The sequence below is a fragment of the Schistocerca nitens genome, chromosome 11, assembly GCF_023898315.1.
Source record: "Schistocerca nitens isolate TAMUIC-IGC-003100 chromosome 11, iqSchNite1.1, whole genome shotgun sequence".
Classification (NCBI taxonomy): Eukaryota; Metazoa; Arthropoda; class Insecta; order Orthoptera; family Acrididae; genus Schistocerca; species Schistocerca nitens.
This window is the reverse complement of record NC_064624.1, coordinates 202,094,860-202,120,713: the sequence shown is the minus strand read 5'-3', so window position 1 is coordinate 202,120,713 and position 25,854 is coordinate 202,094,860. Positions and strand designations below refer to the sequence as shown.

The window sequence follows — 25,854 nt, the reverse complement described above, 5'->3', positions numbered from 1 at the left end:
AAGGAATGTGTGATGAGATAACAGAAATTGCTCATACAGTTAAGGGAGACAAAAATTTAACAGTCGTGGGGGACCGGAATTTGACAGCAGGAAAAGGAATAGACGGAGAAACAGTAGGTGAATACGGACAGTGGGAAGCGAATGAAAGAGGAAGCCGTCTGGTAGGATTTTGCATAGAACATACTTTGTCACTAATGCTCGGTTTAAGAATAATAAAAGAAGATTATATACGTGGATGAGACCTGGAGACACCGAAAGGTATCTGACTGAATATATAATGGTTAGACAGAGATTTAGGAAGCAGCCTTTACATTGTAAGAACTGTAGATTAAAACTGAAGAACTTGGAAAAAAGGTATGAGATTAAGGAGATGGTTAAACGCAAAGAACCAGAGGTTGCTGGCAGCTCCAGAGGCAGCATTACGCAATGGTTGACTACAACAGGGGAAAAGGAATACAGCAGAAGACGAAGGGATAGCTTTAAGAGCTGAAATGGGGAAGGCAGCAGAGGATGAAATAGGTAAAAAGGCAATACCGTGTAGAAACCCTTGGATAACACAAGAGATACTGAATTTAATTCATGAAAGGCAAAAGTATAAAAAACGGAGTAAATGAAGCAGGCAAAAAGGAATACAAACATCTAGAAAATCTGACAGAGTAAGTGCAAAATTGCTAAGAAGGAATAGCTACAGAACAAATTTAAGGGTTTACAAGCATATTTCACTACGGGAAAAATAGACACAGCCTACAAGAAAATTAAGGGGATCTTAGGAGGAAGGAGAAACAGCTGTACAACTATCAAGAGCTCAGGTGGAAAACCAGTCCTAAACTAAGAAGGGAAAACTGAAAAGCGGAAGGAGTATATAGAAGGTCTATACATGGGAGATGGACTTGGAAACAATATTATAGAAATGGAAGTGTAGGTAGATGAGATGGGATATATGACACTGTGGCAATAATCTGACATAGCTCTGGAAAACTTAGGTTGAAACAAGGCCCCGGGAGTAGACAACATTCCATTAGAACTACTGATAGCCTTGGGAGAGCCAATTCTGACGAAACTCTACCATCTGGTGAGCAAGATGTATGAGACAGGCGAAATACCTCAGATTTCAAGAATATATTATTAGATAATTCCAACTCCAAAGAAAGCAGTTGTTGACAACTATGAAAATTACTGTACTACCAGTTTAATAAGTCACGGTTGCAAAATGCTAACAGGAATTCTTTACAGACGAACGGAAAAGCTGGTAGATGGTTCGGGGAAAATCAGTTTGGATTTTGGAGAAATGTAGGCACACGCGAGGCAACACTGACCCTACGACTTATCTTAGAAGATAGGTTAAGGAAAGGCAAATGTACATGTATAGCATTTGTAGGCTTCTGACCATATAGACTGGAACACACTTTTTGAATTTCTGGAGGTGGTAGGTATAAAATAGGGTTGTCAGAAGTTTTCCCACATGAAATTCCCTTATATCTCCCTGATTTCAAGACGAAAAGTTTTAGCATTTTTCCCTGACAAATTTTGAGATCTCAAGGGTAAGTAAAGACACAATTTGACACAAAAATTGTAAGGACTTCCATATTTCTCTCCCGTGTGAGTGAAAATCTTGAGCACGAAAATCAACATCTTTTGTAATTAACTGTTTATAGATGGAGAAAGCAAGTCAAATAGTACATGTGTGTCATTAAGACCACTGTTATTTTATTTGAATAAAACGGAACTCTTTTGATGACAAAATAAGCATTTCCTTGGAGTCACAAGACAGATTTAAAATTCCTTCACCGAGTTCAAAAATAACCTCTGAAAATGAAAAATAGGCCTCTCAAAAGAAGTGTATAAAGCAGGGCAGAGTTGTGTACACCAACATTATAGGTGACCAGCAATAAAATATTGGTTCTTCTATGTTTGTTTTTGTTGGTTATTAGTCACTGCGTTACATCTATTATTTTACAGGTATTGTGTGATTTTTCTTTGGAGAAATATGTGAGTAGATAGCGTACACACTGTCAGAAACTGCCACAATTTCTTCTTCTTATCGTCCATGCTACCTAAAACAAAATATTTTCGAAGTGCCAAAATGTACTAGAATAAATGTCTATAAAACACCGCACTGTACAATGTACTTGTGGGGAGGCAGTTGCAATTCCTGAAATCCACCGCTCGTGGCCTCTGGCTTGCCGAGGAGCACCACAGTCCCGCTTTCTTGGATAAACCACAAAAATCGGCCGCATTATCCCACACGCGAACAGACCCGGCCCGCAGGCAGATCGGTGAGACTAGATCAGACGGGCAGGGTTTCCACATTAGTAGGAAACGGTGGGCTTCAGATCGGCAGGCCCGATCTGTTAGAGATACCGGCAAGAATGGCCTGCGGTTTTGGCGTGTCGTGGAAGTCCACTCGTGTGGCCATCTATTCACGTGTCACAGACACTGTGTCGATCAAATGAGACTGCAGTGATCGATCAGTGCAACAGATAACTAGTTCAAACACTGAGAATCAATGCTAACGAGGATAGGTAGCAACTCACCGTAAAGACGATTGCCGTGCCGCAAACAGAACACGGAAAAGACGATCAAACTCTCACGACTAAATTTTCAGCCATAGCCTTTGTCAGAAAATGAGAGCATACACACATTCACACAGTCACAACTCGTGCACACACAACCTCCGTCTCCGGCCGCTGCGTCTACGGTCTCTGAGAATCAGATCGAAAGAAACCGCTGCTCACGCCTCCCTGCCTCTCCCTGCCAGCTGCTAGGCTAGCTGCAGGAAGTGGTGCAAGCTGAGGAGAGCGGTGGAAGGGGAGAAGCAGCAGGAATGAGAGAGTAGGGAAGAGTGCACGTACTCAGCCAGTGATGATGCACGACAACTCAGTAAACAAACCGTTTCATCTACCGAGACAAACATGAGGTTTTTCCAATGTTTTTTCCAAAATTCTCTGATATTTCCCCGATTTCCTCGACTTGTGGCCACCCTGAAAATACAGGGAGCGAAAGACTATTTGCAAATTGTACAGATACGAGACAGTAGTAATAATAGTCAATGGGCACGAAAGGGAAGCAGTGGTCGAGAAGCGAGTGAGGCACGGCTGTAGCCTACCCCCGCCATTATTCAATCTGTACAGTGAGCGAGCAGTAAAGGAAACAAAAGAAATTTTTTTAGTAGGAATTAAGGTCCAAGGAAAAGAAATAAAAATTTTGAGGTTTGCCGATGGCACAGTATTGTGTCAGAGACAACAACGGTCTCTGAAGAGCAACCGAACAGAATGGGCATTGTCGTGAAAGGATGACATAAGGTGAACATTCATCATCATCATCATCATCATCATCATCTTGGACAGTTTCCAGCCACTGGCTGGGTCTGTCGGGAACACAAGCCTCTCCATCGTGTTCTGTCTTTCCACCATTCCCCCTCTCCCACCTTCGTCCAGTTCTCTCCTCTTCTCGTCACACATTCCTTCACTCCCTTCACCCACCTATCTCTTGGTCTTCCTCTGGGCCTCTTCCCCTCCAGTTGCAGATCAAACATCCTCTTTGGAATTCTTCCCTCATCCATTCTCCTCATGTGTCCATACCACTGCAGTCTTGATTTTTCTATCCTGTCCTGTACTGGTTCCTCCTTTAGTCTTTTCCTCACATACACATTTCGCAATCTGTCTCGTCTTGTTACACCCAACCTGCTCCTCTGGAAATTCATTTCACTAGCCTGTATTCTACTTTTGTCGCTTTTGTGCATTACCCATGTCTCACTTCCGTATGCCAATATGGGGACAAAGTAGGGTTGGTATATAATTCCCTTGGATTTCTGTGGCACCTCCTTGCTCCAAATAAGCCCCCTAATGCATTTGTAGAACTGCCCTGCTTTTCTGCACCTTTCATTTATTTCCATTGCGTTTCCCCCCTTACTTTCAATCATGCTTCCCAGGTACTTGAAGTTCTCTACCACTTGTAGTTTTTCCCCTCCACAAGTTATATCCACATTTGGCCTATTCTTCTTCCTTGTTGTGACAATTATTTCACTTTTCTTTGCAGAGAAATGCATTCCATATTGTGCTGCCGTTGCCTCCCATGCATCTAACTGCTCTTGCACCTCCTTCTCGCAATTTCCCCATAACATCAGGTCATCGGCAAAGAGCACTGCTTTCATTTTATGATCTCCAATTGCATCTGATACTTGCTGTAGGATTTCATCCATAACAATAATAAACAATAAAGGCGGAAGTGCACTTCCCTGTCGCAGCCCATTTTCCAGCTTGAACCATGCAGTACGGTCCCTCCCCACTTTCACACAACTCTCACTTCCCTCATACATTTTTCTGACTTTTCGTGTTATCTCTTCATCTATCCCTTTTGTGTTCAGCACATCCCAGAGCTTGTCCCTACAGATACTGTCATACGCCTTCTCAATACCTAAAAAGGCCACGATTAAGTCCTTCCCGTACTCATAGTGCCTTTCCTGCAGTTGCCTTACCGCAAATATGAGGTCCGTTGTTGATCTTCCCGGTCTGAAACCGTACTGCTCCTCTTGCAGTCTACTTTCAAGACTGCTTCTTATTCTCTTCTCCAGGATCTTTTCATAGATTTTTCCACAGTGGCATAGCAGGGTGATTCCTCTGTAGTTCTCACATCTCCTTTTATCCTCTTTCTTGAAGATCGGGACTATAATTCCTTTCTTCCAATCCTCAGGAATTCTGTTCTCCTTCCACACCACCCTCAGCACTCTATATAGCCACTGGGTTCCTACTACTCCTGCTGCTCGTATCATATCCACTGTTACTTCGTCCCAACCTGGTGCCTTGCCCCCTTTCATCCTCTTTATGGCTTCTTCCACTTCATTCCAAGTTAGATCATCAATTTCCCCACTATTATAATCGTCTGCTGCCTTAGGCTCTCCATCGCTGTTAGTTACCCGCTTGGCGGCATTCGACAGATCTTCAAAGTACTCCTTCCAAATCTTTTTGAGCTCGTGCATTTCCTCCACAACTCTTCCATTATTATCCATGATCCTCAGGCACTCGCTTCTGTCGTTCCTCTTATTTCTTACCATGGTGAAAAGTACTTTTTTGTTCCCTTCACTGTCCTCTTCTAACATTCTTGTCCATTTTTCCATCCACTTCTTCTTCTCCGCCCTTACTATGGTCTGTGCCGCTTTCTTGCTTTCCTTATATTTTACCCTACCTTCCTCTGTTCGGGTCTGGAACCATTCTCTGAAGGCTTTGTTCTTTCGAAGTACTGCCTCTTTACATATGTTGTTCCACCACGGGGTTTCCTTACTTCTCCTCTTTGTGCTAGTTCTTCCGCACAGTCTCAGCTGCCTCAACTAGAGCCCTCTTAAAATCTCCCCATTCTTCTTCCACTGTTCTCTGATCTTCCTTTGGCAGCTTCTTCCCGATCAGTGTCTGGTATTGGGTCCTCCGTTCATCCTCTTTCAGCATCCATGTCTTCAACCTTTTCTCCTGTATATCTGTTGCCCTCCTATCTTTTTTCTCTCTCAGGGTGGCTACCAACAGCCGATGGTCACTGTCTAAGGCCTCAGATGGAATGACCTTAACATCTGTGAGGCTGCTCATCATCTGCCTATCCACTAGTACATAGTCTACTACTGAAGTTTGGGACCAGTCTCCACTGTACCAAGTTATTTTGTGGCTACTTCTCTTCTTGTACCAGGAATTTGCGATCGCCAGCCCATTCCTCTTGCAGAATTCCAGCAACAATTTTCCTTCTCTATTTCGGTTCCCCCAGCCCTCTGGTCCCATTATCTCCTCGAATCCTTGACAAAAGCAAAACGACGAAAATGGAATGTGGGTGAATTAAGTCAAGTGGTGACGAGAAGGAATTAGACTGGGAATTCACACAATTAAAGTAGTAACCGAGTCTCGTTATTTTGGCAGCAAAATAACTGACGATGGTCAAAGTGAGAGGATATAAAATGGAGACTGGCAATGGCAAGAAAAAAGTTTCTGAAGAAAAAAATATGCTAACATTGAATTTAAATGTCAGAAAGTCTCTTCTGAAGGTATTTGTCTGGAGTGTAGTAATGTATGGAAGTAAAACGTGGACGATAAACAGTTTAGACAAAAAGAGAGTAGTAATTTTTGAAATGTGGTGCTACAAAAGAATGCTGAAGATTAAATGGGTAGATCACATAACTGACATGGAGGTACTGAATAATCTGGAGAGAAAAGAAATTTGTGGCACAAGTTCACCAAAACAAGGAATAAGTTGATAAGACACATACCGAGACATCAAGGGATCACCAGTTTGGTACTGGTGGAAAATTTGGGGGGGGGGGGGGGGGGGCGGAAAAAATTGTAGAGGGAGACCAAGAGATGAATACAGTAAGCAAGTTCAGAAGCATGTAGGCTGCAGTAGTTACTCAGAGAATAAGAGGTTTGCACAGGATTGAGTAGCATGCAGAGCTACCTCAAACAAGTCTTATGACTGAAGACCAGAACATCAGCAACACCGACAACAACGTAAAGATGACACATTGAATTGCAGACAGGCAAAATGAAACAGACTGTTACACACTGAACTTTCAGCCAAAGCCTTCTTCAGGAAAGAAGGGAAAACACACAAAGAGGCAGACAAGCAGCCACACCTTGTAACAGATCAAGGAGATTTGTTATTTTCTACCGGATTTGTCGATACCAAATCTAATGAGGGAGGTTGTAAATGTTTTCTTATATTTTTGTCAGAATATTTTTTGTGAATTGTAATTTGCCTTATTTTATGCTAATTTGCTTATATGCTCGAGAGTGACAGCATATTGATTAATATTAGTAGATGTGACGAATAATGTCAAAGAGACTGGTTACAAGTGGAAGCTCGTGTGTCGTGTGAAATGTCTTTGACGCCGGAGTCGCTTTGACCGTAGTCAGTCGGCAGTGAACACTCGGTGTGTGACGGTGGAACGATGTACAGGTCCCCGTTATTAAAAAAATGAGTTATTCTACTACTTTTTTATATAAACATCAAGATGGAAGCACATTCGGGAAAACAGTATTTGAAGCACCAAAACTGAGCCAAATGCATCAAACCGGGACATTTCCGCAGCCGACGAAACAGCATTATGGAATCGTACTTTCACTAGACGACTTAAGTCAACACAAAAAAGTCAAATATCATCTTATACCGTATTTACTTGACTCTAAGCCACACTTTTTATCAGTTTTTGTAATCCAAAAAACTGCCTGTGGCTTAGAATCGAGTGCAAAGTAAGCAGAAGTTCTGAAAAATGTTGGTAGGTGCTGCCACAACTAACTTCTGCCGTCGAATTTATGTAGCACTACACAGGCACACTTTGCAGGCACAAAGATAAATACTGGTGCCAAAATCTCTGCGTCAGTAAATAAACTTAAAAAAAAAGTGGAAGACGAGCTTTTTTTCTCCGCCCCGAGTTTCGACCACTGCATTTTCATACATTATCCAACGAAGTAAATACAAATTCCGTATTGTTCATCTTCGAATGTAGCAGCATTTCAATGTACTACGAAAATCCAACTGGCAAGACTGTTTGGGATGTTTGTCAATATGGCCAACTCTACGTTCTGAATCTTTTCCTACCTATGAGAAGAGATGATTCCTTATAGGAACTTTTGTGAATCACATGCAGTATTCGTTTCACCATAAGAATAATACAAATATAAGCATTTTGCCACGTATTCTTTCATGTTTGCTGCTATCTCGTTTAAATCCTGTCTGCCTAATAAACTACGAAACTAGTGTGAGACAACAGCAAACCATATCATGTCATGTTTATATTCATATTATTCTTATGCCTAATAGTGATACAGTCAGAAATGAAGCACGGCAATTGACTACATTTCTAAATCTAAGATGACTCTAATTTCTGTGCAGAATGTAATGTACTAAAGAGGCATCTGCAAAGATTTTCAAACGGAGAAAATTTTTCGCAGAACTCTCGTTCAGAACATCTTCTATCATATGCAGTCTATTATTTGGTTCTTGTTGATCATTATCAAAGAAAGCAGCAGTGTAAGTAACAACAAATAGCAGTTTCTTGCCATTGTTTCGCTAATGAGAGAATTCCTCTCTTTCTTTTTATTGTAAGCGGCGGTAGTGCGTACAAAAGCAAGCCGTGCCGCGAGCGGCGACAGGCCGTAAACACTCTTTATCAGAATGTGACAAACAATGCATGACACAGTACAGTAATGCAGTTTCAGCTTATAGTGACGTAAACACCTGTAACAATGAGAACGGCACTTATCAGATCAAAGAAAAATAAGCAATCGATTCAAACCTGACGAAGCACGTGAAAAAGGAAGGGTACCCGTATAAATACAGATGGAGCGCCTGACGCCTAGCAATGGCCACCTGGTAAAGCTTAACTGTTAAGCTTACGACTCGAACCGAACTACTCTAGATGTATTGTCATGCATTTGACCTAAATTGTGTCTCATATTACAGTGGACCAACTTTGTTTCGATTTGGAGGTGCGGCCTAAAACTTTTCTTCCCCCTTGAATTTCGAGTCTCAAATTTCAGGTGCGGCTTAGATTCAGGAAAATTTGTTTTCCTCTGTTTCGAGTCTCATTTTTCAGGTGCGGCTTAGATTCGAGTGGGGCTTAGATTCGAGTAAATACGGTAAACATCCACGGAAAAGTGAGTACTGTCACAAAATATGCTAAATTCAAGTATCTATAAAAATAGTGAGCATATTTCAACCTCACGCACCTCCGGCCACTACGGCCAGATTGCAACTGTTGTGCCGAACGAGAAGACTGATACGGAGTGAGGCGAGGAAGGGGGAGGGGGAGGGATAGCAGATTACAGGTGGAGGCAGAGAAGTCAGCACTGCCTGGCGGAGCGTGCGGGGACTAAATGGCGGCCGTACGAGACTGTCGGGTGCAGCGACGGGAGGCTGCAGGGGCAGGGAGACGAGAACATTCCCTAGGTGTTACATGTGGCCGAGTGTGTAAAGAGTAGTGCAATTAGTGTCACTGAAAAATGTTCATTACGTTTTCCACAATACTGTCTACATCAACATCCAGACAATTAATAAATATATACCATCTGATGATGAATTCCTAGGCGGTTCAAAACTGGTAATGGAATAGTAATAAGAAAAATTGAAGAATAGAACAAAAGGCGAGTGGTTGGAGTAATTTCCTATTCAGTCTGGTGGACAGCTGGCTGGTACTCCCACCAACATGAAAAGATAAAAAGCCTGTGCAGTAATTGCAGAAGAGCTGCTAAATGACACGGCTACTTTCACAGGTGGGCCGGTCTCTGACGGGTAGGAGAAGCTTGCGACAAGACTGGAGTACAAAATGCCGGGCGAGTGGATTGCGCAGGTCTCACACCCGGGTCTTCCACAGATATACAATGCCTGTGGCAAGGGTTTGGGATTGGGAGTTCACGCTTCTCAGATCACTGAGATACAGAAATGAAATTCTTTGGCCAGTGTCAATCCACATCATTCGCTATTAAAAACAAACTGGGGTATAGGATTCCATCTAAATGTCAACAGAAGTATCGATTTATTTTCGCCACATTTCTTATTTCCTTTAATTTCCTTCAGAGATACATTACGAGTGGTGAGTCGTGAGTAATAAGTTAAGTTTCCTCAATACCGTGTTCAAATCTGATTCTTTTGTCAAAACACAGCAGAGTTTGTAATATATGTGTCACTAACATTCTGACGCAGTTGAAATTGGAGCAGAGTCGTAAAACAGAACTGATGGGAAGACATGTCAATAGTTTATGAAGATACCCATTACTGGTATAAAAATAAAGTGGAAACGTACTCACATTTGTTTTTCCAAACACAGTAATTCTTATTTCAACAGCTAGTGATTGCACTTAAATATACACCATTTCACTAAAAAAAATCTGTAGCTGCTCAAATATCATGATAAATATGGAAGTTTCGTTTATTAAACATATGACAAAATACTTTCCTCTTTGCGTACTGACATTTGCCAAAATCTGTTTTGATATCTGAAACAGTTTACAAAATATGAGGAATTTTGTGCATTTTTCACCCTGGATTCTTTGCCGATGCGAGTGTTCGGGACAAGTGCTTTATATACGATCTCTTTTCTCGAGACTGGTAATAGATACCAATATGCTTCAAAGTTTAAAGAAAAATTCAGAATATTAGCTATATCTGATATGCAGAAACATACGAGCTAACATGCACCAAATGCAAATTCATAGCAACCTGCATTTTTCACAGTAAAGTTTCCCAAATTCGTACTTAATCCTAAAATATCTCACTAAATATTATCATTAACAAAACGGTAGGCAGTTCATTGTGAAGCTGATTAATTGAAGATATGAGACATGTGAAAATCAAATTTTTGTACCAATTAGTTTTTTCACAATTGTTCGAAAAAGACTGCAGTTCGGCCGACTCACGTGCCCTACTGTTCACGGTGTCAAGCCAGCCAGCTAGCTTCTGCGCCGAATCTTACACGTGTGAGAGGTTCAATGCACAATGTGGCAGTCACCCCACACGTTCGGTGGCAGCTGTACGCGCCATCTAGCTAACTTGCAGAGAATCTTACTCTGTGCGAGATGGGATTAACTCATTAGGAGATGCTCTCAATTACGGGTGAACTTCGAACAGCAGAGGAAGCCACCACCTCACACACACACACACACACACACACACACACACACACACACACACACCCTTCAGTATGTTCAGGACTCCAGAAATCTACACTCGACGCAATCCAATTAACGCTGATGTCACTGACCCACCCCCTGTGTAACTGACAACTCACTGGCACATCACAACAAGCAGTTTATTTAGACAAAAAAGTCATTTGCTTAAAGCGTGGTCGAGAGAAGATTACAGTAAATGCGATAACAGATGTTACAACAAAATTAGAACAAGCAATCAGCTGCACCTGAGTTATGTTGCCACAGTCAGGTTCATCTTTCATTTTTACTTACGTCCACCTCGCAGCCAATCGAGCAAATAAATCAATATTGTCGGTGCAAAAACAGAAAGCAAAGCCCACATTACATCAGTAATAATCGTAGTGAAAGCATAATTTCTCGACTACAACGTAAGTTTTACTTTTCAAATTGAATCATCCATTTCCACATAGTAAACAAAAGTCAGACTTGCTGAAAAAGATATGAAAGGGCCAAAATGTGCCTTGGGCACGGAACAAAGGCAAACATTTTGTTTTTGGCAAAAAAGAAGTGTATCACACTCTTACCACTTCCGAAGTCACAGTATTATCCGATGAGCTGAAACACGGGTGAATCAATTCTTACACTGCATGTACAGTATTAGACACTGTACATCAAAATACAATTTGAATGTGCAGCCACGAAAGTTAAAAGGTTACCCAATGGCAAAATCACAGTGTTCAAAACCAAAGAAGCAACTTGTTCCCCTTTTAAACTTAACCTCAAATTTTTCAAGGGAGTGTGTTTCACAGCAATAAAATGCAACTGTTTCATAGTGTTAAGTCGCTAAAATAGTCTGAAGTTGAAAAAACTGTTCTACGACTATTGGAAATGTTTTCATGTGAATCTGATTCTATTTTTAATCATTAGAGGTCTATTCAACACAAAGTATAATGAAAATGAAAGTGAAAAATTTCACGGTGATAACACAACAGACGGGACTGCAGTAATGTTAGTGGCCAGACTTGCCACGCCACGTTCCACTGCTCAGAGCAGTAGCCACCTAAACAGAAAACACCTGCTCACCTGGCTGAAGGAGTCCACAAACGAGTAAAGGCCAGTGCCGCTCTCGCGCTCCCAGCCGGGCTGCGGCAGCCGCCCCCACGCGTCCCGCCTCATCTCCGCCCCGTCATCCCGGCAGCCCCGGGACTCTGTCGGCGGCCGCAGCATCGGGGTACCGTCCGACGTCCACGGAGTGCAGTCCGTGTCCGGCCACAGCCCCACCTGAGGTGGCACTGTAACGGTCGTAACACTGCAAGTCAAATACTGACAACTAATGAGGAGAGGGCACCGGGGGTGGGCTCGACTTTTGCAAGTCATCTATACGGTGACACAGGTTAGGGTCCCGAGAATAACACCCTGCAGCCATTCACCCTGGTGGGCACTCGTTTGCGATCGACTGACACAAAAATGTCGGAATTCCACATGAGGCTCTGGAGATATAAAAATGGTAACAATTTACAGACTGGTTGCTATGCAAATGTTGTATGGTTGCTATGTAATGGTTAAAGACTGACCTGCAAAATGTTTTCAGTTTGAAACTTGTCAGGTGCACAGATTTTTTTATTTTTTTATTTCTATATCTTTATCCAAATGACTGGTCATTATTTTTATCCAATTAATTTGTTTAAATGTAATTTTTTTACATTCATTTGTTACACCGTATTAATCGTCCTATGAAATACATCATTTGCTCTCATTCTTCTTCCTATCAGTCTTTTTCCATTTCGAATCCCACTTCATTTGATTTTGATTATTGTTATGTATGAACTTCAATTTAATTTCTTCCATTTTGTCACCTCCCATTTTTGCCCATGTTATTGCATTCATAACTTTTATTTCTCATTTCACTTGAATCTCGTTTTACTTATAATCTCTGCTTTAGTTTAAATCATCATCCATGCTACTTTGTCCATAGTGCAATAATAATTTGTTTTAAATGTTTGTATGCTGATTGCCATCAAAAAAGACGTACATCTTGAAACGAAAAATACATTGTTGACACCACTGCACAGTTAAAATAAATAGATTATTTCATCTGTCATCTTTTTAACTGGCGGACCAGCTTTTTCAAATGCTTAAACATTATGACAGAGAAATAAAAATAATTAAATTCACAAGCACAAAGATTCCAAGTGGAAAAAGAATGATTGGAAGTAAAATGAGAGCAAATAATGTATTTCATATGATGACTGATATGACGCGACAAATGAACAGAAAAAAATTACATTTAAACCAATTAACTGAATAAAAATAATCATCAAAATCATTTCAATAAAGATTTAAAAATAAAAAAAAATGCAAAGAACCTGATATGATTCAAACTGGAAACATTTTGCAAGTGAGGTCAGTACCTTAATCATTATATTACACAACCAGTCTGTAAATTGTTACTATGCTTAAAAGTACTGAGCGTCAAATAAAATTCCAAATTTTTTTTGTAAATTACAAATGGGGGCCCACCAGGGTGAGATTCCTGGGACCTTAACCTACATCAATGCACGGATTTTTTTCAATAAGTTACTCCCACCACTGGGGACCTCTCCCTGTAAGCAGCTGCATGACAAAACTCAAAAATTCACTTTCATTGATAAATTCTACAGGCGGATATGTGAGGGAAGTCCAATATACACTGGCACTCTTTTTCTAAAAACTCTGCTTCCATCCAAAGTCCACAAATTAAAATTCTGGTGGCTTCAGTACACTCCCCATCACAGATGTCACCCTTCAAAGGTGAGGGGCACTTTAAAATCGCCTCTAAAGCTTTCACAGCCAGGGTTTCATTATCAAAATGACATCCCTCGATCCTTTGGCTGCTGTCGACGAGTTAACTCGTCACGTTCCCCCTCTGGATTTTCCTCCAGCTCTATCGACGAGTCAACTCGGACCTTCACATAAGGAATATCATCTCCTTTACATGTTCTGACAGTAGTAGTCCTAACATATCTACATAAGCGAGTGAGAAACTACAGTCTTATGTTTTATCAAGAAATGTAATTAATAGTTCTACAAGGTTCCCCAAGCCCAAAACACGAGTATTAAATTTTACACAGAGGCTGCTTTCTAGTCCGCCACCTTTCAGCTGATGCGACAAAACTCAACCGGTTCACACGAGAATAGGCCGAACCGTCATACACAAAGATGCCTCACTAACCAAATCACATCACAGGATCAGCTGACTCTCGAGACAGACAGCTCTCGGAGCTGTGGCCAAAAAAAGTTTCTCTCCTCTGTTCGGAATTGCTGCCTAGAGTAGACACTAAACAACTGAATTCCTTGACATTGGCATTTTTCCCTTCTTCTTCAAGATGGGTCTGGGGCTACAAGAGATGGCCTATCTCCCCCCCCCCCCCCCCCCACGGCAACCCTTACTGTGTAAGTCACACAAGCAAATAAACTGATACGGTTTCTTTTTCTAAATGGAGTACCATATATTAATTACGAGCCCCCACTTCTTTCCAGTCCTAACAACACCACCTATGGGGGATACGTAGTTTTTCCGAATCTGAAAAATATGAAAGAGACAGTAACTTTTGGGATGAGTTACTTAAACTTAGGACCAGAAACTACTGATGTAAAACTATCTCTGCAGATCTGTAACAATTCTAAATTCACAGAGAAACTAAAGCCAGAAACTAATTTTTAGGCCTAAGATAATGTTCATCTCTGTTGCAACAAATTTTAGAGTGAAAGGACGATCCGTCGTAGGAAGTACTCCACAAATATTCGTCAGATAGTGTGACAGGCAGCTCTGATAACTCCTATCCACATACGGTCCCAAACACAGACTACTTAGTACAAGTAGACACATCGGGCCACAATGATGCAGCCATCAACTCGACACTTGACGAGCACATCTGCAGCAGCCAAACGGGTCATTTTAAGCATCGAGGTACAGATAAAAGGCGCACAATATGAGGTCTGGACTGTAATACGTAAGGAGTGTCATAAAAATGCCTTTCACAGTTGAAACCGCCACAGTTACCTGACATTAGCCCGGCAAAGCTTTCACGCCTAACAAGTTATTTCCTTTTCCTTCGAATGCAATCCTTCGTCAGTTAGGTCAGTGCCCGTCCGCAGTAAACTTCGGCGACTGCCGTACCTCTCCGGCTAGTAGAAGCGTGGACCGTGGCGAGTCTCGCAAGGGCGCCCGGTCCGGGGTGACCGTGTAGCGACCACTCTGTGCGACTCGGTTCCATTTCTCAGTCGTAACAACACACCCTTATTTCAGCTACAGTGACGAGGTTTTGCCACAATTCTTCACCACCTTCAGCACAGACTCTGCAACAGCAGCACACACAAGCACGATTCTGCTCTCGCTCTGGAGTACGCAACGCCAGCATCGACTGAGATCGTGCTCTAAAGGTGTGTAAATATTTGTAAATGTTCCTTTGAAACAAATGTGAACACATCCAACTGATACAGCGTCTTCAGACTGTGTGCAAGTTGTCCGACAGTGGCACGTGTAGCACTCGTAGTAACAGTGACCGAGAATAGACTGTCGTCTCTGTAGAGTCACGACAAACACGTCTCTTTCTCGCAATCGACTAATTTCCCAGCCCACTCGAAACACCTCCTGCCGATTAAAACACGATCGACAGGAGGCTCACCGAAAGCTCTGTCTCCAATTTACCGTGGGTCACAGACGCGTTTCTGCTAGGACAAACACAAAATTTTATCGCATACTGTCGCTTGTGAAACTCACGCGTGTTGAAGTGTTAAAGTTGGTAAAAAATGCACACCCACTTTCACTCACTGCTGCCACTCAACTGAGAGAGCAGGAAGAATGTCACTCCAGGTATTTGCAGTGTCTAGCATGTATCATGCATATCTGGAAAGTAGCTATTTTGGAAAAAGCCCAAAAGAGGTTAAGAGGTTTTTTTTTTTCCAAACAAAAATTTATTTTTACAAGAAAGGATATGGCAGGTGCTCCAGTGTATCCCACCTGAATTGACTAAACTTCTGTGTTACGTCATTCACGAAATGGGACGTGCGTTATCATGAAGCAGCAACACCCCTCACTGCAGTTTTCCTGGATGTTTTACTGCGTGCCGTAACTTTTTTAGTGTTGTGCGGTAATGTTCCCCAGTGATGGTGACATCAATTCCAATAAGCCCTGGAAATCGAGGAAAAATGTGAGCATCACCTTTCCAGCAGATCGCTGGCTCTTTCACTTCTCGGGACAAGGCAATGATGGCTGGTTGGTTGGTCGGTTGGTTGGTCAGTCGCTTAAAAAGAGGGGAGAAGGGACCAAACTACAAGGTCATCGGTCCCTTTTTCCTACTAAAACAATGCCACAAGTGTGAGAATAAAACAGAAGAGACATATAACACAAAATGGAAAGAAAGGAAAAACCACAAGAACAAAGGAAGGGCAACGAACACTAAAAGGAGCAAAAGAGGACAAGAAAACCAGAGACACACAAGAAACAGGTAGAAGGGATAAAAAGAAGACAGCAGGTGACCGTGCCTGGCCGACTACGAGAATAAAAAGGAGAAGCCAGCCACTAGACGAAACATTAAAATATCTAGTCTAAAAGCACTGGTGTGGAGAACACAGAGGGGCAAAGGACATGCGCAAAAACTTAGATCAAATGATAAAACCCACCCTCACGTATAAAACATAAAACCAAATCAGCCGATAAGGTGTAGTGTGCTAAAATTAGTGATAACCAGTCCGGTAGCCAAAGATGATGTCTAGGGCAGCCAAACTAGGAAGTGCAAAATAATATGGGCCACTGTCAACCGGGCACGGCAATGACACCGAGTTGGGCCTTCACAGTGCAGGAGGTAACCGTCGGTCACCCAAGCGTGGCCAATGCAGAGCCGGCAGAAGACAACTGATTCCCTGCGAGAGGCTTCCACACATTCGTAGTCTCCTTAATGACACGCAGTTTGTTGTGCGTACTGTTATAGCATTCCGTCTCCCAAAGCCGAAAAACCCTGCGGTGTAAGACAGAATGCAGGTGAGCTTCGGATATGCCCATCTCCAGAAGTAGTTTCGGTGTAGCCCGTTCGGCCAGCCTGTCGGCAAGTCAATTTCCCGGGTTGCGACGTGTCCTAGGATCCACACAAACGCCACTAAACGACAGGACCGGTGCAGGGCACAGACGGACTCCCGGACGGACGCCACCAAAGGATGGCGAGGGTAGCACCGGTCGATAGCTCGTAGGCTGCTCGAAGAGCCAGTACACAGAAGAAACGATTCCTCGCATCACGAACGGATATACTGAAGTGCACGAGATACGGCCACCAGCTCTGCAGCCGTCGGGCAAGGAGTGCTGTTCGATACGGCCTCTGTGCACAGAGGCTAGCCAACGTTACCGTCAGCCGTCGAGCCGTAGGTATAAACCACTTCAGAGCCCCGGAACACTTCGAGAATCGAGAAGAAGTGACAGCGGAGAGCTGCAGGTTAACGGAGTCCTTAGGGCCACACAGAAGGTCCGGGCTAAGCTACGGCCTACAGCTACACCACGGAGGTGTACGGGAATGGACCTCGAGGAGAGGTGGTACGGGCAAGGAGTCCAGTTCAGACAGAAGCAATCGTAGGTGAACTGCAATCGTTAGCCCTGACCTGGGCCAGCTATGCTGTAGGTGAACAGCCATCGTCGGGACAAGAAGACAGTAATTAGGATGTTCAGGAGAGCTACGAATGTGTGCAGCATAACTGGCAAGCAATTGTGCCGAAGAAGACTTACGCTTCTCCGGCTTAGAAGTGGGGACGGACGTCCACGATGGTTGGGGAGGGGAGTGGTTGCTCCCAAAGTAGGTGGTGCAGGAGCAGCAAAGAGAGAAATGTAGTGTTCCGGCTCTGAGAGAGGTGATTGGGGTCGGCGGAGCTGACGGTGCCACAACTGCTGTAGTGGTAGCCTAAGACGATGTCATATGTACAGGATACAAGCATTCAAATTTTCTCTTAGCCTCAGTGTAGGTCAGTCGGTCCAGGGTCTCGTACTCCACGATTTTCCTATCTTTCTGGAGATTCCTCCATCTGGCGAGCAAGGCGAATGGTGCTCTCCGCAGTTGACACAGACAGGAGGCGGGGCACACGGAGTACTGGGATGTGACTGACGTCTGCAACCTCGACACGTGAAGCTGGAAGTACAGCGGGAAGACATACGGCCGCACTTCCAGCACTTAAAGCACCGCATCGGGGGAGGGATGTAGGGCTTTACATCGCAGCGGTAGGTCACCACCTTGACCTTCTCGGGCAATGTGTCACCCTCGAAGGCTAAGATGAAGGCACTGGCAGCAACCCGATTATCCCTCGGACCCTGGTGGTCACGACGGACGAAATGTACACCTCGCCGCTCTAAATTGGTGTGCAGCTCATCATCAGATTGCAAAAGAAGGTCCATGTGAAATAGGATACCCTGGACCATATTTAAACTCTTATGGCGAGTGATGGTTACAGAAACATCCCCCAGCTTGTCACAAACAAGTAAAGTCCGTGACTGGGCAGAGGATACCGCTTTGATCAAGACTGACCCAGATCTCATTTTGGACAATCCCTCCACCTCCCGAAACTTGTCCTCTAAATGCTCGACAAAAAACTGAGGCTTCATCGCCACGGAAGATTCCCCATCGGCTCTCAAACATACAAGGTATTGGGGCAAATAAGATCTGCTGCCATCCTTAGCCTGACGTTTCTCCCGTGGTGTGACCAGGGAGGGGAATGATTTGCGGTTGTACTTCTGTGCGCTGAATTGAGCTTGTGAATGCTTAGAGACTGCCGGTGTTTCACCACCAGTACGAGATTATGTACTACGCTTCACGGCGTGTCACCCGCCCCGATGCCACCCAGCCGCAGCAAAGGCCACCTGGCAGGATGTCCTCTGCTGGGAATCCCGATGCCCCACGGGGACGGGCATCTACCCCTCTGCGTAACGGCAGAGCGATCCTCGTGTGGTCGGGGGGCTACAACCGACAGGGTACATGGCGGCCCCACCACAACGGACTGTCTACTGTCCCAAATATCGGGTGCTCGTCCACGGTCGTTGTTGACGCAGAAAGTGACACTGCATAGTGCACGGTGGAAAATGCACCCAGGAAAGTACCATCATCCAAGAGACGGAGAACGAGCTGGACTGAAATGCGATGACAAGAAAGTGGGCTAAAAATCTCAATGCACGACGGACACGATGCACCGTGTAAAGTGCCCTTCCCCAATTGGCTCGCTCTTCAGGAAAATTTTGAAGAATGGAGGTCAAACGCTACAGGGGACCATCACATAAAGGCTGAAACATGTGAAACTCCTTTTACTTGCCTCTTATGACAGGCAGGAATACCTCAGGCCTATTCTTAAACCCAGACCCACTGGGAAGGAAAGGGAGGGGGAGGGGGGGGGGGGGCGATAGTCAATGCTTTTGACCTCTGGTTCCCACAGGCAGTACAAGCTTTCATAGCCTACAACAATGCACTCAAAGAATGTGTTACCTTCAACACTGATTCACATCAGCTGCTTCAGGAAAACAGCCATCCAGTCTGCTTTTTGTTCGGAATTCGACGCCCAGCGTATCCACTGGTTGCAGATCTTACAATAGATTAAGTCAACCAGATAATGTGTTGCACACTACTGAACCTGATGACAAGGTCCTTTCCTAGCACACGACGGTTATGAGACTGTCCATCCTAATCACACCGTCAACTGCCACCTCGGGCCTCCCAGAACAATCGGCGTCTCGTGTCGAACCGTGACCGGCACGGAATTCCACGCACCGTTCCGGCACAGTGGTTTTTGACAGACCTACTGCCCGTATACGTTCTTCATTCTTCGACGAATGTTTACACGTGTTCATCCTTCGGCAGCCGAGAAAAGAACGACAGCACATTGACCCTGTTTGAACGAATTGGTAATAACGCCACCGTCGTTCACACTTCCACACGCACATCGGAAAGACACGAATGGCACTCTAATCACTTGCGTATGTGTCGGTGCTTATATACCAGCATCACAGCAACACTACATTGAATATACACTGCAGCAATGTGCTCCAATCGATACTTTTTGAATGCCCCTTACATATTCAAACAGTGTTGCCAGCATATTTATTTTTTCGAATCTTCTATTAGACAGGAAAGTAAACTGACTACGTTTGTAATGTACTAGCAAAGAAACTTCCATTACACATATTCACCAGAACAGCATTCAAATCATTAAATGTAACTGAATACCCAGAACTGTCCAGGTTTGTATTTATTCCTATCTTCCATTAGAAAAGGGAAAAAGAATGAGCTGTGTATGTAGAGTAATCTGGCCTCACACTGTGGCTCGGTCCCAGAAGCTCTGGCCGAAGCAGCTCCCTGGTGCAGCACTGCTAGTCTTGCGTTCCTTTCTCGTCTGCGTTGCTGTTTCTTTTTTTTTGCTGCCGGATGCACTTGACCAATTGCCTTACATTTCTTTAAAGGCATTGTTAATGCAGCAAATTCTGTAACAATACAAAAAAAGCCACTTTCGAAAAATGAGCATAAGGAGCAGTCACGACGAATAATCCCACGTCGGTGGTGAATTGTCAGCACCTCGATGATGTGTTTCGTATTCCGTAATGACCGGTACTCCTATTTATCGTATTAACTGTGTCATTCTGACACACGGTATAAAAAATTATTCTGACATGTAATGAAGAGAAGAAACCTGCCACTCTCAGAGTTCCTAAAAATCACCGATCGATTGTGACTGAGTGACTTCTGATGCTGATGTCAGAAACTGCAGCAATGTAGAATATGCAATAATAAAAATGATGCACAAAATCTAATTTGAAAGGTGTGCTAGATTGAATCAATTCCGACAACATCCCCAAGCACTGAAAGAATACTGAACCAAAGAAACACCACGATGCCAGTTGAAAATAAAATTTCGAAATTTCCTCATCTATGTATATAGCTTCTTGGAAAGGACAGAGAGTTGAGGAAACTGCAGAGCCTGCAATCAGTAGCTTCTAGGAGTACTGCCATTTATACAGAGGACTCTCACTTAACTTGGCTGTAGATCAGTTCGGATGGAAATTATTTGGCTATACCAAAGCAGATACTGTAGTCAGAATTCACACACAGTTCTAAATGATGCAGCAAAACACGAGTAAATACCACAGTAGCCTACCTTTGTTTTGACGTATAGTCAGATATGAATTGTGTTGGACAAATGTCTGATCCCTGTAGCCACTGACCAACTCTTGAGGTCATTCGTGTCCCTTGTCAACAGTATTTATCAAATTGCATTTCACAAGAGATCACCTTTACATTAGTATTCTAACAAGTAAACGCACTGATTTAGGGTCGACAGAAGCGTCCGATCCCACGCGCCGGTTTAACGTAAGGGTGTTGTCGTGTGTGACGTCATGACACCGCAGAGTTTGGTTTGTGAGTGTGGCATGTTTGTAGATGTCGTCGTGTTGTAGTTAGTCGTGCTCTCTGGTGGTATGTTCAGGGTTTTCGTTTGTGTGGTGTTATGGGCTCAGTTTGCTTTCGCTCATTATCCATTAATTGTTAGTGTGTCGGCTGTGTCTGTAGTGGAATTCGTTTCAGTGAGTTAACGATTTTGTGTGAAGGTTAATTTAGTGTTGTTCGTTGTATGTCGTGTGGTAATTTTAGTAAAATTAATCGGTTGTTGTTTTTGTTCAGGAATGGATATGATGGATAAAATTAACAGTGTGTAGGTCAAGGGAAGCGTTTGATCCCAAAGTGTGGCTGTGTATCTTGGTATTGGTATCGGGAGATGTTTTTGAGCTGTATAGGCCAAGGGAAGTGTTTGATCCTAATTTATGGGATCAGGAGCAGCTGTTGAGCTACATAGGTCAAGGGAAGTGTCCGATTCCAGATGAGATTGTGTTTAATGGTATTTGAGGAGTTTTGTGTTGTCGGTTTTTTTCGTCATTTTGTGTGGTTTTGTATGGGGGTCAGTGTCTAAATTTGTTTATATTTAGTTTGCCCCCACCCAAAAACACCCCATTTCCCGTGCTTGTCCCGTTAGTGTCAGGCTTTTTGTGGAAGGTGTGTGTGTTTGTTTTTCGATGTATTTTTGTCCTCATAATGTGTCCGTAACGACTTTATATGCGCCATATTGGAATCGTGGTTTATGGTTATTTCCGCCATATTTGTGACGTCATGGGTAAAAGCAGACGGGCGGGATCGGACGCTTCCGTATTTCCCCGATTGAGTATAGCACGTCAACAAAAATGATACTTAACCTTTGACTTTCACGAACATCATATTTCATTTATTATTCCCTTCTGTACACTTCTAGAGGCATCTTATCTCCACAGTATTTATTTCCTGGTTCTGCTTCATAAGTGTACCAAGTTTGGTCTCCATACGAACCTTAAACAATGCGTGGCTCAAAGATACAGGTAGCCATACAGCAGGTGCATTCACAATGGAGTATTTGCGGAGAGGTCAGGCCAACCTGTGGCTCCTGTAGAGGGGCTGCAGCCTTTTCAGTAGTTGCAGAGGCAGCCTGGCTGGCTGACTGATGCGGCCTTGTAACATCAGCCAATATGGCCTTGCTGTGCTGGTGTTTTAAGTGGCTGAGAGCAAGAGGAAACTACACAATCATTTGTTCCCAATGGCATGTATTTCTACTGTATGGCATAATGATGACGTCCAACTGGATAAAGTATATCGTATGAAAAATATCCCCATTCGAATCTCCAGGTAGGTACTACTCAGGAAGACATTGCCCTCAGGGAAATCAAAACTGGCATTCTACAGGTAGGACCGTGGAATGATAAAGACATCTTAATTGGGTAGGTAGGGTAGAAAATTTGAAAAGGGAAGTGGACAGGTTGAAATCAGATATAGTGGGAATTAATGAAGCTCACTTCTGGGATGAACAGGACTTCTGGTCAGGTAAGTACAGGGTTATAAATACAGAATCAAATGGAGGTACTGAAAGAGTAGGTCTAATAAGGAATAAGAAAAGAGACATGTGGATAAGCTACCATAAGCAGCATAGTGAACACATTATCGTAGCCAAGATATACACAAAACCAACATCCACAACAGGTAGTAGTTTACATGTCAACTAGCTCTGCACATGAAGAGATTGAAAGAATGAATGATTGAAGAAAAAAAAATAAATAAATAAAATAAAATATTCAGCTGAACAAATAGCACCTATAACCAAAATCAAAAAACACGCATGGTGGACAGAGGAATGTGACAAACTTATTGAGCAAAGAAAGAAAGCATGGCAACAGATGCAATCTCAGAAAAATGAATATAATAGGCAAAATTTCCTGAGTGTAAGAAAACTAGTGAGTAAAAACCTCAAAAGAATTAAAAAAGCACAAGAAGATCAACTCCTTTTGCAGATCAACGAAGACTTCAACAAAAACAAGACTAGGAGCTTTTACAGAACTTTTAAACAAAAAATAACCAAGTACAGCCCACCGACACTCCAATTACAAGATAAAAATGGTAATATTGCACACAACAACAGGGATAATTGCAAAATTTTGAGGGAATATTTCAGAAACCTTCTCAACTGTAAAGAACCAATTGAAAAAATGGATTTCAGCAACTCAACTTCAACAAGTCCTAACTCAGAACCACCCACCGTCGAGGAACTACAATCAATCATTTTGAATCTCAAAAACTATAAGGCTTCGGGAGAGAACCAAATTACAGCTGAACTGTGGGAAAATGTCAATAGAAATGCCATAGAATCTCTCCAAAACATATTTGAAGAAATATGGAAAACAGAAAGAATTCCGGATGAATGGAAGATGGCCCTCATTCACCCAATTCATAAGAGGGGATCCAGAACAGACCCCAACAATTACAGAGGGATTTCGCTCCTTGACGTAACATACAAAATACTGTCTAAAGTCCTTTTGAACAGAGCAGAACCGCAGCTAGATTGTCAACTTGGAGAATACCAGGCAGGCTTCAGAAAGGGAAGATCCTGCCCAGAACAAATTCTAAACCTCAAAAATCTTATGGCCTACCAAAAATCGAGAGCAAAAGCGTATGTCATCACATTCATTGACTTTCAAAAGGCGTACGACTCCATAGACAGGGAATCTCTAATCTCCATATTAAAAGAATTGAACCTAGACAATAAAACTACAAACCTAATTAGAGAAACCATCACCAACACATACTCCAAAATTAAATTTATGGGAGAACTCTCAGACCTATTTGAGATAAAAACTGGAGTACGACAAGGTGATGGACTCTCTCCATTGTTATTTAACTGTGCCCTAGAAAAAATAGTAAGAGAATGGAACAAGAAAATCAATAGTGGAATCCGACTAGGAACAAAAAACAAAGGCATCAAGGTTAATTGCCTAGCATTTGCAGATGATATGGCCCTACTAGCTGAAACATGGGAAGAAGCCAAAGAACAGATCCTCGAATTACAGAAACAAGCAGAGAAAATAGGCCTTAAAATTTCTTTTGAAAAAACCAAAATAATCACAAATATAAAAAAGCCAATGAAATATCTTAAAGTAAGAGACCAAAAGATCGAAATTGTTAAAGAATTCAAATATCTTGGTGAATGGATTAGCTGGAACGCCCTTGAGAAAAAAGCAATAGAATTAAGAAGAAACAAAGTTGAACTAGCCTTTCAGCTTACTAAAAATACTTATAATAAAAGGTCCCTCTCATGGAATTCAAAAATAAAACATTACAACACTGTCATTAAACCAGAAGCACTATATGCAGCTGAGACATTATCTATCACTAACCATGGCCCAATTGAAAGGCTAGAGATCAAAGAAAGAAAAATATTGAGAAAAATTTTAGGCCCCAAATTTCATAACGACAAACTAATTCATACCAAAAATGAAACACTCTACAAAACCACAGAAAAACTTTCGGATACAATGAGGAAAAGAAGAATTGAGTTTTATGGGCACATTCTCAGAATGAACCCAAATAGACTTACAAAAAGAATGTTTGACTACTTCAGGAATAAAAAATCCAAACCAAATTGGTTTATCCAAACAGAGAAAGACTTAAGAGAACTACACATCACAGAAAAAATGCTCACAGACAGGACCGCAAAAATGATAAGCAAAGACAGAAAAGAGGGATTCCAGCTCCAAAATAGGAAGAAAAGAACGATTGTCATCTCTGATGAGGAAAGAAAAGCAAGATCAGAAAGAATGAAGCAGTACTGGGCGAAAAGAAAGGCACAGAACACACAGAAGTGATTGATTCAACGTACCCCAAAGTTGGGTGAAACGAAGAAGAAGAAGAAGAAGAAGAAGAAGAAGAAGAAAATATTCAGGTGGTTTAGATACAGGAAAATTTAATTGCGAAGCGTGACTGCCACTCAGTAGAAGGAAGAAAAAGAGAAGGAAAAATAGTAGGAGAATATCGACTGATAGGAAGGAGTGAAGGGGGCAGCCACCCAGTAGAATTTTACTTAGAGCACGATTCAATCATTGCCAACACTTGGTTTAACAATCACAAAAGAGGATCAGCACAAATTTTAGCACCCCACTTAGACAATGAATGGACTTCATTTATAAGTGAATCAGGACAGAAAACGATCAGTAATGGTACAATGAAGTGGCTGGTGGAGTATGTATGTGGATTTCGACGTATGTTACATACGTGGATGAGACTCTGACACAACGGTACGTTTTACATTGATTATATAATGGTAAGACATACATCTTGGAACCATGTTTTAAACTGTGAGACATTTCCAGGGGCAGATGTGAACTCTGACCAGAATTTATTGCTTATGATTTGTACATTATGATTGGAGAATTTGAATAAAATCTTCTCAGTTTTCAAGCTGCATCAATTTGATTAATTCTTGAGTTTTCGATAGCTATCTCTACCATCGTCATCAGGTGTCCTCAGAATCTTTTGTAGCAGCATGTCTGAATAAAATCATCTCGGTTTTCAGGCCTTCTGAATTTGAGTAAAGTTCTCGGGCTTTCGATGGCTATCTCTACCATAGTGGTCAGATGAAAATAAAGTAACATTTAAGATAAAGAAAAACAATACAAATTTCTATAGAATCAAAAATAATAACAAACATTAAACTAAATATAAAATGTGAATCGGTAAGCTGTGTAAACAACACATAGCTTTTGCAGATGTACTAGGTAACTAACTGAAGTGGAGACAACATACAATAGCCTAATGATAGTAAACAAATCAGTGCCTGGAATAATTTAAACAGCTACTGGCCTTAACTATGCTCCCTACAAATATCTTTT

General features: G+C 42.4%; 1 protein-coding gene across 1 annotated transcript in view; it reads right to left on the bottom strand.

Annotated features, from left to right (window-relative positions):
- Positions 1-25,854, bottom strand: part of LOC126212785 (uncharacterized) — a 126,356-nt gene that overhangs the window by 90,207 nt on the left and 10,295 nt on the right. Inside the window, exons 2-3 of the mRNA XM_049940188.1 lie at positions 19,939-20,103; positions 11,703-11,911 (exon numbers count right to left, since the gene is read on the bottom strand). Coding sequence (XP_049796145.1) covers positions 11,703-11,911; positions 19,939-20,103 — 374 coding nt within the window. The remainder of the gene's footprint in view (positions 1-11,702; positions 11,912-19,938; positions 20,104-25,854) is intronic.